At 36.9% G+C, this 14,286-nt stretch overlaps 1 protein-coding gene across 2 annotated transcripts in view; it reads left to right on the plus strand.

The window, feature by feature from the left end:
- The first annotated feature begins 4,184 nt into the window (after positions 1 to 4,184).
- LOC149845324 (tRNA/rRNA methyltransferase (SpoU) family protein) overlaps positions 4,185 to 14,286 on the plus strand; it is a 208,494-nt gene continuing 198,392 nt past the window's right edge. For both annotated transcript variants that reach the window (XM_089995694.1, XM_089995695.1), the window contains exons 1-2: positions 4,185 to 4,461; positions 7,998 to 8,091. In XM_089995694.1, the coding sequence (XP_089851820.1) occupies positions 4,279 to 4,461; positions 7,998 to 8,091 (277 nt within the window). In that variant the 5' untranslated portion in view covers positions 4,185 to 4,278. The remainder of the gene's footprint in view (positions 4,462 to 7,997; positions 8,092 to 14,286) is intronic.

The raw sequence follows: 14,286 nt of genomic DNA on the forward strand, positions 1-14,286 counted from the left end.
TTTACAGTACTAAAAGATAAATGTTAAAGCAATAACCATTTGTAGTAACAAAGACAAAACCGTGCATCGATGATTACTTAGGAATGTTAAACATTTTAATGATTTATACTATTGAATGATAAATGTTGCAACGATTGTAAACGATTTTAAACCATTTACCTCATTTAGTTGCAGACCATCTAAAATAAACTTAGCATGATCCTCCTTGACATCTATTCCAGCCCACCTATCAATTTTTGGAAAATCACAATTTGTAGGGTCATATTGAGGATGCAACAAGACAATCTGCTCCCACGCTAAGGCTTAAAAAAATATATATATATTAGTAACACTATAACCTTCAATGAGCTTAGACTACAAGTACTAAATATGAAATAAACAAATACCTAAACAAATGACCAAAACCCTCCAACGGTTTTTGTACCCTTACTCGCATGGTAAAGTTGATTGTACAAGTGTACGAGGGTAGCAACACCCCATGCATAGTTGTCGACTTCATCTAAGTCTTCCACGAACTGCAGTTACAAGTAACTTATTCTTAAACAAGAACAATCAGAAAATAAAGTAAGACAAAAAAAAATAAAGAAGGAAGCCACACAACTCTTGGTAAGCTCTTTCAGATGCACATGTAGCGGACCGACCTTCTCATTTATTACAGAAAAAAAAAAAACTTTCATCGATGTGAAATTGCTTCCACCAGAAATACATTGACTTCAGTCCTCCATCGGCATTTCTAAAAGGCCGTGCACTTTTTCTTTGCATTATAGTTTGAATCCCATAATATGACAACACTTCCATGACACTTAAGACCAGTAATTCGTGCCACATCTTATAGAGCCATGGTGATCTCAAAAGAATCAAACTGGAATGTGTTTGTTTGATGATTCCACTTATTTACCAGGCGGGTCTTGGATTTCCAGCACATTTCAAAAAAATGTTGGTCTAGAAGGCCGCCAAAGTGCATATTTCATAATCAATCCTTCTGAAATTCACTCAGTTGTCCATGCCATGACAGAACTACAAGCCACTAACACCGACCTCTGAGCTTTTCACCTTGTGCTCTACTTCTCTTATGCCCTCCTTGTAACACAAAATATCATATTATTCATATAAATTGTAAATTAGTCCCATTTGTACTTCTACACGTCACTGTATACAGTAATCGTTATACATAGTAATCACTATTACAATAATCGGTATATATAATAATACCTATCACAATAATCGCTATACATAATAATACCTATCACATTAATCACTATCATAGTAATACATATCACAGTAAATCATGACAGACTAGATCGATTTACGTACTTTGGTCATAATTTTTTCTGCTTTATCCCCTCCCTCCATCCTCGGCCTTTCTTGTTACTCTGCCACCTCCCTCTGCTTTTCAACTTCTTCCTTCCTTCGCTCATTCGCCTCCCTATTCTGCTTTTCATTTTCTTTATTCATTTCCATTCCCTTCTCTTTCTCCTTCTGCTATTTCCTTTCCCTTAACTTCTCTTCCTCCTCCTGCTTTTTCCTTTCTCTTTCTCCTCCTGCTTTTTCCTTTATCTTACCTTATCCTCCTCCTCCTGTTTCTCCCTTTTCCTTTCCTTTTCCTCCTCCTTCTGCTTCTTTCTTTCTCTTTCCTTATCTTCCTCCTCATGCTTCTTCCTTTCTCTTTTCTTGTCTTCCTCGTTCTCCTTCTCTTTCTTTTGCCTTTCCTTCTCTTCCTCGTCCTCTTTCTCCTTCCTTTGCCTTTTGTTCTCTTCCTCATCTTGATGCTTCTTCATTTGCCTTTCCAGTTCCATCTTCGTCATTTGACTTTCCTTCTCTTTCTCCTCCATCTTCTTCAATTGCCTTTCCTTATCCTCCGCCTCCTTCATTTGCCTTATCCTCTTTCGCTGTGCTAAATACTTCTGGATCATCTTTTGCATTTCCTTCTCTTCCTTCTCCTTTTCTTCTTTAATTACATTTCCCTCTCCTCCTCCTTATTCTTTTTTTGCCTTCCCTCTCATCCGCTTCCTTCATTTGCCTTTTCTTCCTTTACTTTTCATTATCCTCATCCTTCTTCATTTGCCTTTCCCTCTCCTCCGCCTTTGCTTTTCATTCTCCTCCTTCTTCTTTTGTTTTTCCTTCTCTTCCTTATCCTTTTTCTTCATCTCTAGTTCTTCATCATTTTTTCTTTGCTCTTCATCCTTAATATCTAATGGATAATCCTCCGTATATTACAATTCTAATGCTTTGTCCCTGTCTTTATCATTCTCAATCTTCATTATATGTTGGTACATTTCATAAGGCTTATTTAGATGGGACTGACAAATAACTTCTCTAATATTCATCACATAAAACGGATAAAAATTTCTTGTTTAATGAGCTTTAAACATTGCTAACCTGCACAACACATAAATTTTAACCAGATCATTATATATTACAACTGCTTCTCCAAGTATATATTAATACAAATTATCCCATTCGTTAAACAATCACCAACATTACAAATCATCATAATATTTGGCTTCATAAGTAAACATTGTTGTAAGATTTAGCAAACTTAATTACAATTCAAGGTAACTTCATAAATATACATCACTACTACTTTAAATGTAAAATTCGTTATTGCTTTAAACTCACAATTTGTTGTATAAATCAAAACCTTCGTAAGTACATATCGTTGTAACGTTTGGCTTTATACGTAAACATTGTTGTACGATTAATCAAACTCAAGTACAAATAATAGTAATTTAATTAAATCGTTACAGCTTCAAACGTATAAATCGTTGCTGCATTGAAAGTATAAATCACTATCGATTTACATATATAAATCGTTCATGCTTTAAACGTACAAATTGTTGTAGACATTTAGCCTTGATAAATATACATCGTTGAAATATTTGGCCTTCATAAGAACAAACCGTGTTAACTATTTTTCGATGCCCAAAAGTTGGATAAGTACAAATTGATTTGTTTCAGTATGAAAATAAGTGTTATTTAGTATGGAGACGGCTACCAAGTTGCAAGATTTAACATTCAGATTAAGAAATCAATTTTTCTGTATAACTAAACCTTGGTAATCCGAGAGTGGAGGAGAAACACCCATAAGGTAGACACAGCAGATGGTGCAACGATGCTGCTACTGCGCAGACGACGACAAAGGATGCTCCGGTGATAGCAGACGACGCCAAAGGATACTTCGGCAGGAGCAGACGACGATAAAGGGTGCTCCGACGGCAGCAAACGATGACAAAAGATGCTCTGGTGGCAGCAGAACAACAAAGAAGGGTTCAGTGGCAGCAGACAATGACAAAGGAGGGTCTGGTGGCAGGAGATGATGGTAAGGTTTGCGTCGTCAAAGGAATCTCCTATTACAGCAGATGGTGCAAAAGTTTACTGATTAAGGCGAAATAAAACGTTTGGACTTTAAAGAGTCAACATCATTATCGAACCAGCGTTTCACTTTTCATGATGGAGGATCTCCAATCGTCGTTTCTCTTTTTTTGAATGAAGGACATTTTTGTCATCTTTCCAAACCGTCGTTTCATGACAAGAATGACGAGAAAGGGTACTTATGTCTTTGCAATAACACCAAATTACGATGCTAAGTCATGGCAACACACACGGGAATGCGAGCTCCGATCACTTATATACGTGACACTCATTGGGACCCCGAACACACAATGTGGCTTACAACCATCTTCGAATATGTCTGTCTAAAATATGTATTAAACTTGTTCGGTTTACACACTTTCCCATAAATTCTTGTTATTTATATTTTTTTTGCGTCTGGTGTTGCGATATATATTTTGGACTCAGGTTTAACCTTATTTATATGGATCTCATTTGGGTATACGCAAAGATTCAGGCTCCTTGCATTTAATTTGGATTCGGGTCCGGATCACACGCGATCCATGTGCACACACAGTACACAACAGCATCACGTCTATATTTCGGTGGACCTGACTGGCCCAGTCACGGGACAGGAACACGTCAGGCCAAACCCGTCGTACAAATAAACTGAGCCTAGGCTCGGTCCGATCAGACCGGAGCCGAAAATACCGGGATAAACACGGCTAATCCGGTCCGGGTCACGGGTCTCCGGTAAAACCCCGCCCCGATGTCCAGTCCTATAAATTACAACGTCCCGCTCGAAATCCTCGTTGTCTTGTCCCTCGCTCGAACGCGCGCGCAACGGGAACTCGCCGTCCGTCTTCCTCCTCTCCCCTTCTCCTTTCCCCGCGAGCAGGCGTCCCACAAAACCCTAGATTTCTGCGACAAGAAGTTCCTTCAACGACGATGTCGTCGCCGTCCGTCACGGAGACGGTGCCTCCTGCGGTCGTGGAATCGCTCGTGAGGAGCATCAAGCTCGTCCCCTCCGCTGCCGCACCGTCCATTGTCGACTGCGTCCTCGCTGCCAGCAGCCTCTCGGCGTCCTCGCTCTTCTATTCCATCCTCGATGCGGTACCCGATCTCTTGAAGGTATGCCGGATTGCGTTCTCCCTTGTCCCGATCTTCCTTACCTAGAAACTTCGAACTGTGGTACGTTTTTTCGTTCTTGAATGATCCCATGACGCGGTTGGAAGAATGTTCGAATTCAAACGAGTCTTTGGGTGCATCCTGGTACGGAAAATATCAGTTCCTGTTTCTGCATCTTGCGATGTTCTGGTAAATCACTCAATCTGTTACGTGGAACGAAGGATTTCACTTTCTTGAGTTCTTCTAGGGTTGTTGTATTTGTGGTTCGATCAAATTAGATGTTTTCGATCTCGTTTTGACACATGCCGTGAAATTCAGCGATCTTTTGAAGCTGTTTGCAAAGTTAGTCTGGGCATGATAGGCTTGAGTGACCCACTCAGCGACCACACTTAAGCGAGTAGCAATATTAGGGCACCTACAAATTTTCTGGCTGCAGAAAGGCTTCCAATGGACTGGTGAACTGGCAATTTTCTGAAGCAAATGCGACTGGGGTTCTTCTCCTACCCCATTGCACTATCATATGATAGATCCCGTTGCATCTAGCAGCTACTTACCTTTTTACAATTGGTTGTGCTTTTAGTCGGAAGGAAAGTGATGTATTAAGATGCTCTGTCCTTTTCTACGATTTTAGACCTAATCCCATCTACAAGACACCAAATCAGCTATTGCTTCTTGTAGAGAAGTGTTGCTAGATAAGATCTATGGCGAGTCTGGTGGAATGGTAATCAAACCATGGATAGCTTTGGAAAGTTCCTGCTGGAAAGCAACTTTATTATTTCAGGAGCAAAGATAATAAGCGTGTAAATTTTTGTGCTTTCAGGGATATACTTATAAATAATTTAGTTCCCATGGTATATGCACATATGCACATATAGACAAAATAATTTCGTTCCCATAAGTTATATACACACACACACACACACACACACACACACACACACACACACACATATATATATATATATGTATATGTATGCCATGCACATAATTGTTCTAAAAGGCCTAATAGTTGGGACTTGCCTACTGTGTCAGGTCATTTCAGGGCAAGCTTATTAAGACACGTTTTTTTTTTTTTGGAGAAAAGGATGAGCTTTAAGAGTGATTTTAAGCTATTGCATAGTGGAACCTTGTAGTACCAAACGGGAGGTGGATCTTTCAAAGAATAAGGGATTTTCCAAGAAAACCATTTGACTTGGGACTCTGCGGCATGATATCAATTCTTATTTCTATTCAATGATTGACCCTGGTCTTTGTGCTTTGATGTGACCATTTTTGAAAAATGAAAAAATGCATTATTTCCCAAAGCAGATCCCCTTACACCCATATCATTCATCATTGTTGCTGATATCAGTAAAATTGTATGTTTGTGATTTTACCTTGGGAAATTTGCAAAGTGTTAAACTATAAATAAAATCATGATAATTTCAATTTATTGCCAATTATCACATATCACAAAATTTTCATGATTTTGATGCAAATATTTATGCTTCAGACATCTTTCTCATGTCACTATTTTTATTTCTTTTATTTTTATATTAATCAAATTTTATAATTTTCTATGTTTCCTAAACACTTCTAGGATGTGTCAGACACTGATATCAACACAGGTGAATACCACACTCTTATTTTATTGCAGTAGAGCATTTGACATTATTGCTCATGGTGGATGTCTCATATTGCTTGCTAGATGCTCCAACTTTGGTTTTTAGACACTTGAGCTGCAAGAGACTCTTCTATTTATTTATTATATAATAATGTTTTTCGGGATTTCTTTTTTGTAGTGAATTGTATTCCGTTTCTATTTGATGAAATGTTGAGATCTTTTGTTGTCTTCTTTCTCATGGGCCTTCCTTTGTATATCTATGTCATCTAAGAGATGATGTGTGGAAATCTTTTGCATCACCTTTTCTTGTCACAAATAACCGGTGCTCTCTCACCCTCTCTATCATTTACATTAGTTTGTCATTCTTCCATTAGATTTCAAATTTTTTCTTTTGTTTGCGCTTGTGCTTATGTGTTTATATGCACACACATATACATATGCATTTGTGTATCTATTTCTCTAAGGCTTGGTGCATTTGAAACTGTACAATTGTTTTACAGAAACTCTTGTACAGTCTCTAGGTAACATTGATATTAAAAAAAACAATTATTTTTCAAATCTCTCAAGATTTTCTTTCCTTGTAGAGGAAAACTCAAGAGTGAGATTTGTGAGTACTGAGTACGATGTATGATCTTTATATACATGCTAGTTAGCCAAGAATGCACAAGAAAGACACAAGAATTGTTTGTTCATCACCAAAGATGGCTTAAAACTAATATTAGTAGTTCATTTTTGAATGGGTCTTTCCATTCTATTATTCCATTAAAAAGTTATTCATAGTTACAGTACCTTTTTATATCTTATAATGGAAAAATAATTTATGCATTGGGAGACCAATTGTTGATAAAGAGATGGCTTTCCTGGATGAAATGAAATTTTGATTTCATGTACTAGGCAAAATATTTTCTATTACTTTTTAGGAAGCACATGTGTTCATGAAAGGGGTCAGGTGGAAAGAGAATTGATTGACCATCTGAGCAATAATTCTTGAAGGATGGACAACGAAAATCCATTACTCACTACCTAAAACGATTTTCATTTGGAAAATTTTAAATGCATCATAAAAAAACTGTGCATGCCAGTGAGGGAAAGCGATGCTTTGGAATGCCTCACATCCCAGATCTGTATGTTGAATCTGACATGGGCCCATGTTGAGATCTGAGGCAGTTGCAAACCTGAATCTAAGATCTCCCAAAATGAGTGTCTGAGGTTGATATTTTAGTTTTAGTTAAGGTGGAACATATCTTTGGCAGGAGGGGCGGAGTTTTTTTGGGGAAGGAGTGGTGGTGGTGCTGATTGTTATTGAACTTGATTTGAATATGTTGTAGCCATACCTTGGCTCAATGAATAAAATAAAAAAATCTGACACTGGTATGGTCTATAGTCTGTTGACATCATCTTCTTTTCCTCCCCTATCTGTTGCTTGATTAAGCATATTCTCATATGATTAATTGAATTAAGACTGATATGGAGAAACTCAGATTGCAGCATAGATCACAGGAAACAGTCGTTTAGTTTCCTAAACCGCATAAACCATAAAATGTATCAACATTCAGGAAAAAAGAAATGGAAACGAATCTACACTTCCATGTTAGCATAGTATTTAAAAAATATTGTAGTATGGCCTTCTTGGTAGTAAAGAGCATGAATAGTCTAAATAGACCATGTACATACCTGTGAGTCATTAGATTCAGGAACTGGTGCCATGTAAGTCGAGACTCGAGACCTATCTGAATTTATGAAAGTCTAGCTGAAAGTTGTCATTATCCTTGAAAGATGTTCCACATATATTGAGATGATGCTCCAGAGAAAATAACATTCTTTTTACTGTTAGTGGAATGAACATTTTTCTTGTATGATAGTTTTATCATGAGACTGTTAGTTACTGGAATTTTTGTTCATTATGTCTGGTTTCTTGCTTTTGTTTTGTCTCTAGGATCACGTGCAGGAGTTTTCTACGTTGAGTGCTTCCAATTCAGGACAAATTGTATCATTCACTATTGGGGTTCTACATCTTCTGCAGAAGCTGGGTGAGTTAACTTTCTTCTTGATTGTGATTCATTTAACCATATAGAAAACCTAACCCTGAAGTTGATAGAATGATTTTGTTGATGTTAATAATATTGGAAAAGGGAAGATCAGATCAGCTGTAATCAACACGTGCATGGACAAACAAGACCCTTAATTACGAGCATTACTACAAGGATCAGTTTGTTTCTATGGAAAATGCACTTTAGAATTCTCTAGATGCTCTTGAGGCATTTGTATGCTCTAGGAGAAACCGGAGAAACTGACATTCAAATGGCCATTTTGGTCTTCCACAATTAAAGATAAGCTTTCATTTTGGTGTTTTTATTTTGTTTAATTTGGGACATCTTGGTGTATTTTTCAAGGAGTAGAATTCACAACGGTTAAAGTATGCATGCACTTATGGCATTGTAATAGTAGAGTCGAGGCTATAATGCCCCAAAATCCCAATCTTGTAAATTTTAGGAAAAAAATTCAAATTTTAACAATCAATCATTTTTCAGTGTTGAAAATGATAGTTAAGCGGAAGACAATGTTTGAAAAGAATAAGTCGGCGAACCTTGGGCAGATTACATGCAAAATTTTTATTCAACAAACTGAGTCCCCAAATGTCTTGAATTTGGGTCCGCATTTCCATACATTTATTCAAAACCATGAAGATTCAAATAAAGATTTTAGATAGAAAGAGTTATTATAAAAGCCTTATACAAAATTACAAAAATATGCTCAGGAGCAAATAACAGAGAAAGTGCATTTTTAATATCATCGCGTCATCACACCATCGCTTGCAACAATAGTTTATTCGTCACCTGTATCCCATAAAACGGGTCAGACTTATGAAAGCCTAGTAGATGCACTGATATCAGACAAGAGAACAAGACTAACATATGCATTATCATATTTTACAACATTCGGTTTCAAAAGAAACAAAGTGGACATAATCTTGTTTCGATATTATTGACATGTGGGTACTCACAGGACAAAACGTAGAAACAACTGAGACCATTCAGGGGGTTTATTATTTCATGTATTTTGATATCCCAGATGACATTAAAATCTTATATTAGCAAAAGAGGCGACAATTGTATCACAGTGGTTGAACTCGAACCCAGTTCGAGCCGACCAGACTGAGCCAGACTTGGTACTAGAAGTCGAGTCAGCTTGGCTAGTAAACCGAACCGGGGGAACGAGGCATACAAATAGTCGGTTAGGTTCGGTAATGAATCAAGTTGACTAGGTTTGATCGAGCCGTTCTCAGTTTGACCAAGTCGACCTTGGTGCCATAAAAATGGATCGAGCTGAGTCAAATAAGAGGCAACCCATGGGTGCCTCTTGACCGAGCCATGCTTGGTTTAAGAGAACCGAGCTGGGCTAGGGCCAAGGGTGAACCGAGCTGGGCTTGGCGCTAACCGAGCTCAGTTCGGCCACACATCAATACATGAAGCCATGCTCAGTTTTGAAACCATGGTCTGAGCTGAGCTCGTTCCAGTTGAGCTTAGCTTGACCGAGCTAAGCATGCAACAACATCTGCTACTGCTGCTCGTGCAAACAGAGAGGGAGGAGATGGGCTCGGTGGTCAGGCCGAGTCGGGTCTAGACCCCAATCGAGACAGGACCGAACCTGGGCTCGGTCCTCCTATAGAGGGAACCGAGCTCGGCTCTGTTCAAACCAAGCTCGGCTCGGTTCAAACCAAGCTTAGCTCGGTACGTCGGCCCAGGGGACAACAACAACACGACACTGCTGCTGTCGTTGGAACAAGAACAGGGGAAGGGGGAGAATGCCGACGGCAAGGCAACTGCCAGAGGCAGTGGCTGCCGCGGCCCCTCCTTGCCTCTGGTGGCACGGTAGGGAGGCCAGAATAACAGAAGAGGGGGCGGCGACGGATGGGCCTGCTCTAATGAAGTATGAAGAATTATAAATAACAAAGTGCAAAGCACATACAAGTCCAATAATGGACAATTACAAAGAAGATAGACAAGCACTCAAGTGCACACACAAAAGTCCACTAAGGGACAATGCCAAAGGCTAACAAAAATGAATATTATTGAATAGTGAGGGAAAAAAGTAATAGAATACATGTGGGGGTTGCACCCCTATTTATATACACAATAAGAGAGGGACCATTGGGAGCTCTTCTTTCGTAGAGTCGTTGGGGAGCTCCCAACGGTCATATTTATGACTGTTGGCGCCCTAACGACTCCATGAAGTGCAACGGCCCCAATGCACAAAAAAGGAAAAATAAGAAGAAAAAAGAAAAATAAGAAAAGAAATAAAATAGTTGTTTCTAATAAACAACTATTATTACTTGTAAAAAGACAAAAATGACCCTATCAGGCAATTTATTATAATACAAGTTCATATATATATATATATATAACACTCACCCTCAAACTTTACGGGAAAAAAACGAAAGTTTGTTAAGGAGAAAAAAAAACGTGGAGCAAGAAGAGCTTTGGTGAAGAAATCAACCAATTGGTGTGACATACGACAATGTAATAGTTTCTCTCAAATATTCATCATGAACATAATGATAATCCATTTCAATATCTTTGGTGCGCTCATGGAAGGTGTGATTGCTTGCAATATAAATTGCACTCTTATTGTCACCACACATCTTCGATGGTGTTGAGATGATGATACCCATATCACTGAGAAAACTTTTAAGCTACACAATCTCCATTATCGTTGTAGCCATTGTTCAATATTCGACTTTAGTTGAGGATAAAAATACTTTTTGTTGTTTCTTACACCTCCAAGAAATCAATGAATCTCCTAAAAAATTCCAAAAACTAATAGTTGAGATTTTGTCATTTGGATTACCTCCCCAGTCAACATCAGTATAAGCAGCTAAATCAAAAGATAATGAATAGGATAAGAAAAACCCTTTCGAAATGGTGTTTTTAATATATCACACAATCCTCATTACTACTGCCATGTGCACTGTGGTAGGGACATGCTGAAACTGATTGGCTACATGAACAACATGAGCAATATTAGGTCGGGTGATGGAGTGGTAAGTGAGAGATCCAATTAATTGACAATATGAAGTAGGATCTTCAAGCAATACATCATCTTCGAGTCTTAATTTAGCATTTATGACTTCTGGGGTTTCTACCTTTTCATTTGAAACTTCTGACTTAGCACATATGTGAGCAGCTAATAGCTAATTTCATTTGAGAGGGAATATATCCTCTAGGGGAGTAGGCAACCTCAATCCTTAAGAAGTATCTCAAGAAACCCAAGTCAGACATATCAAAAGTTTTCTTTAAGAATGATTTAATTTCAATAACACCTTCTTTGTCATTTCCTGTGATGATCATATTATCAACATATAGAAGAATAATTATAATTGTAGTACCTGTTTTCTTGACAAAGAAAACAATGCCAATATAACAAGTGATAAATACTAAATTAATCAAAACATTGATAAATTTATCACACCAAGCCTTAGGCGCTTGTTTAAGACTATACAAAGCCCTTTTAAGTTTTAAATTTTTTTCACTTAAATTAACCTCTCAAGGAGGTTTCATGTAGACATCCTCACCAAGTTCTTCATTTAAAAATGCATTTTTAACATCTAATTAGAAAATAAGTTATTTTTTAAATATAGGCAATGGCAATGAGAGCCCAAACACTAGTCATTCTTGCTATTAAAGCAAAGGTTTCTTCATAATCTTATCTATATTCTTGAACATACCCTTTGGCAACTAACCTTGCTTTATATCTTTATAATGATCCGTCACTTTTGGTTTTGACTTTAAACACCCATTTACATCCTATAGGTTTCTTGCCTAAGGAATGATCAACTATTTCCCATGTATTGACTTTTTTTAAGAGCATTAAGTTCAAATTCCATTGCTTCATTTCAATGAGGGTATTGTTTGGCATCATTATAATGAGATGGTTCATAATAAGAGTGAATGGTTATTAAACATGCTCTATAGTTTGGAGAAAAAGAGTCACTTGGAGCACTAGAGATGTGATTTGATTTTCTAGGTTCAGATTCTTCTAAAGGTATGCTTTTAGAGAACTTGTCAAGGGCACATGAATAATTACTTCACCCCGTCTAGTATATACATGTGTATCATTTGATACATTTTCATTCAAATTCTCATGTTGATTACTAACCTTATCAACAATCGGATGCTCAATACTAGAGTCATTGTCAAAAGATTCAAATACCTCCATAGAGTTAGACTCATCATGTCTTGGTAATAGATCAAATAAAAATGAATAATCAATTTTTATTTTAGATTCATTGCTATCAAATCAATTTTCATTTTCAAGAAAGGTAACGTCTTTTGAAACATAGGGTTTGTTATTTATTGGATCAAAACATCGGTTCCTTTTTATTTTTTCCGTAGCCTAATAAAATACATTCAATGGCTTTTGGTGATAGTTTATCATTTTTATGAGTAAGAACATAACACATACAACCAAAGATTCTTAGTCTTTTAAAATCGGGAGTCATTTTAAAAAGCTTTTCAAATGGAGAAACATTTTTTAATGAAGACGAAGGAGTTCTATTAATTAAGTTGATGTTAGAATAGTTTTGGACCAATTTTTTTTGGAATGTACTTTGAAATAAAAAGAATCCTAGTGGTTTATATTATATGTATATGCTTTCTTTTCGCTAATCCATTTTGTTGCGGAGTTTTAAGACAAGACTTTTGATGCCAAATTCTATTTTGTTTTAAGTAATTTTGAAAATCATTGGACATGGATTCTCCTTCCGAATCCGATCTAAGAATAGAAAGGTTGCTTAAGAATTGGTTTTTAATCATTATATGAAATTCCTTAAAAAACGAGAACACATCGGATTTATGATTTAGAAAATAAATCCATGTGTATTTAGTAAAATTATCAACAAAAATAACGTAGTACGAGTAACCTCCTTTTGATATGATAGGTGAGGGACCCCATACATCCGAGTGTACTAATTCAAAAGGCTATATAGAAACAAAAGTTCTTTGAGGAAAGAGAATTGCATTCATTTTTCCAAAAATGCAATCTTTACAAGATATCTCTTTTTCATTACATGTATTTTTCAAAAAAGGAAAGAGAGACATCTTCGAAAAGCTAGGATGCCCAAGTCTCCTATACCAATTATCAATACCTTTGACATGTACAAAATTACAAAATGACGTGGAAGGGACAAAAAATCCAAAAAGTAAAGACGCCTCCCCTATGGCCTTGCCCAATCAGTTTCCTTGGCTGGAGATCCTGCACAGTGCAATCTTTAGGTGAGAAAAAAATTTCGCAACCATGATAAAAAATTTGAGAGACGAAAATTTAATTTTGGAATCACCTTTATTTTTAAAAAAAGATTTTTTTGAGAATTTTTTGAGTCAAGTGTTCTGATACTTTTAATTTTTAAAGTTCCATTGTCCGTTGAAACATAAGATGAAGTAGGATTAGTGTAAAATTTGGAAAGAACATTCTTATGAGGTGTCAAATGAAATGAAGCACCCAGGATGAAGAAGTTGCAATGGCGGCATCCCAAGTAGAGGAAGATGATTTGAGAAGTTGTTGAAGTGCCTCCGATATTTGGTTAAATGTGTCTTTAATATCTTCTCCATCTTTGCTTGCTTCTTCGTGTTCTTAGGTGTTATTTCTCCAACGAAAACAATTTTACATTTGACTTTGGACATATCGGTATATTGTGTCCCAATTTATTACAATGATGGCAAATAACACCTCCTATAACCACTATTATAGTTGAGCCCATTACCATAGTTATTTTGTTTTACAAAATGGGGTAACTTATAAGTTTTTACATTGGAACTTGGTCTAGTAATGGCCAAAATATCATCATTTTTATTCGTCATGCAAAGACGAGTTTTTTCTTGACATACCTCAGCAAAAGCATCTTCAAGAGGCATAACTTTGGTTCTATGAAGAAGAGAATACCTCAATTGTTCAAATTCTGGTCTTAGACCATGAAAGAATTGATAAAAAAATGCTCATTCTCAATTTTCTCTCTTCTAATTTTAATATCTTCGGGAGCTACCCATCTAAGCTCAAAATGTGCTAATTCATCCCAAAGAGGGGATACATGCTAAAATAATCCTGAACACACATGTCCCCTTGCTTAGTTGATCTAATTTTGTCTTGACAAAAATATTGTCTAGAAAGTGAAATGAAATGGGGATCTTCGAAATACGAGCTTAGATTCACAAGGGCAAGTGTCAAGAATG

Source organism: Nuphar pumila, chromosome 2 (genome assembly GCF_984573655.1).
Source record: "Nuphar pumila chromosome 2, dmNupPumi1.hap1.1, whole genome shotgun sequence".
NCBI lineage: Eukaryota > Viridiplantae > Streptophyta > Magnoliopsida > Nymphaeales > Nymphaeaceae > Nuphar > Nuphar pumila.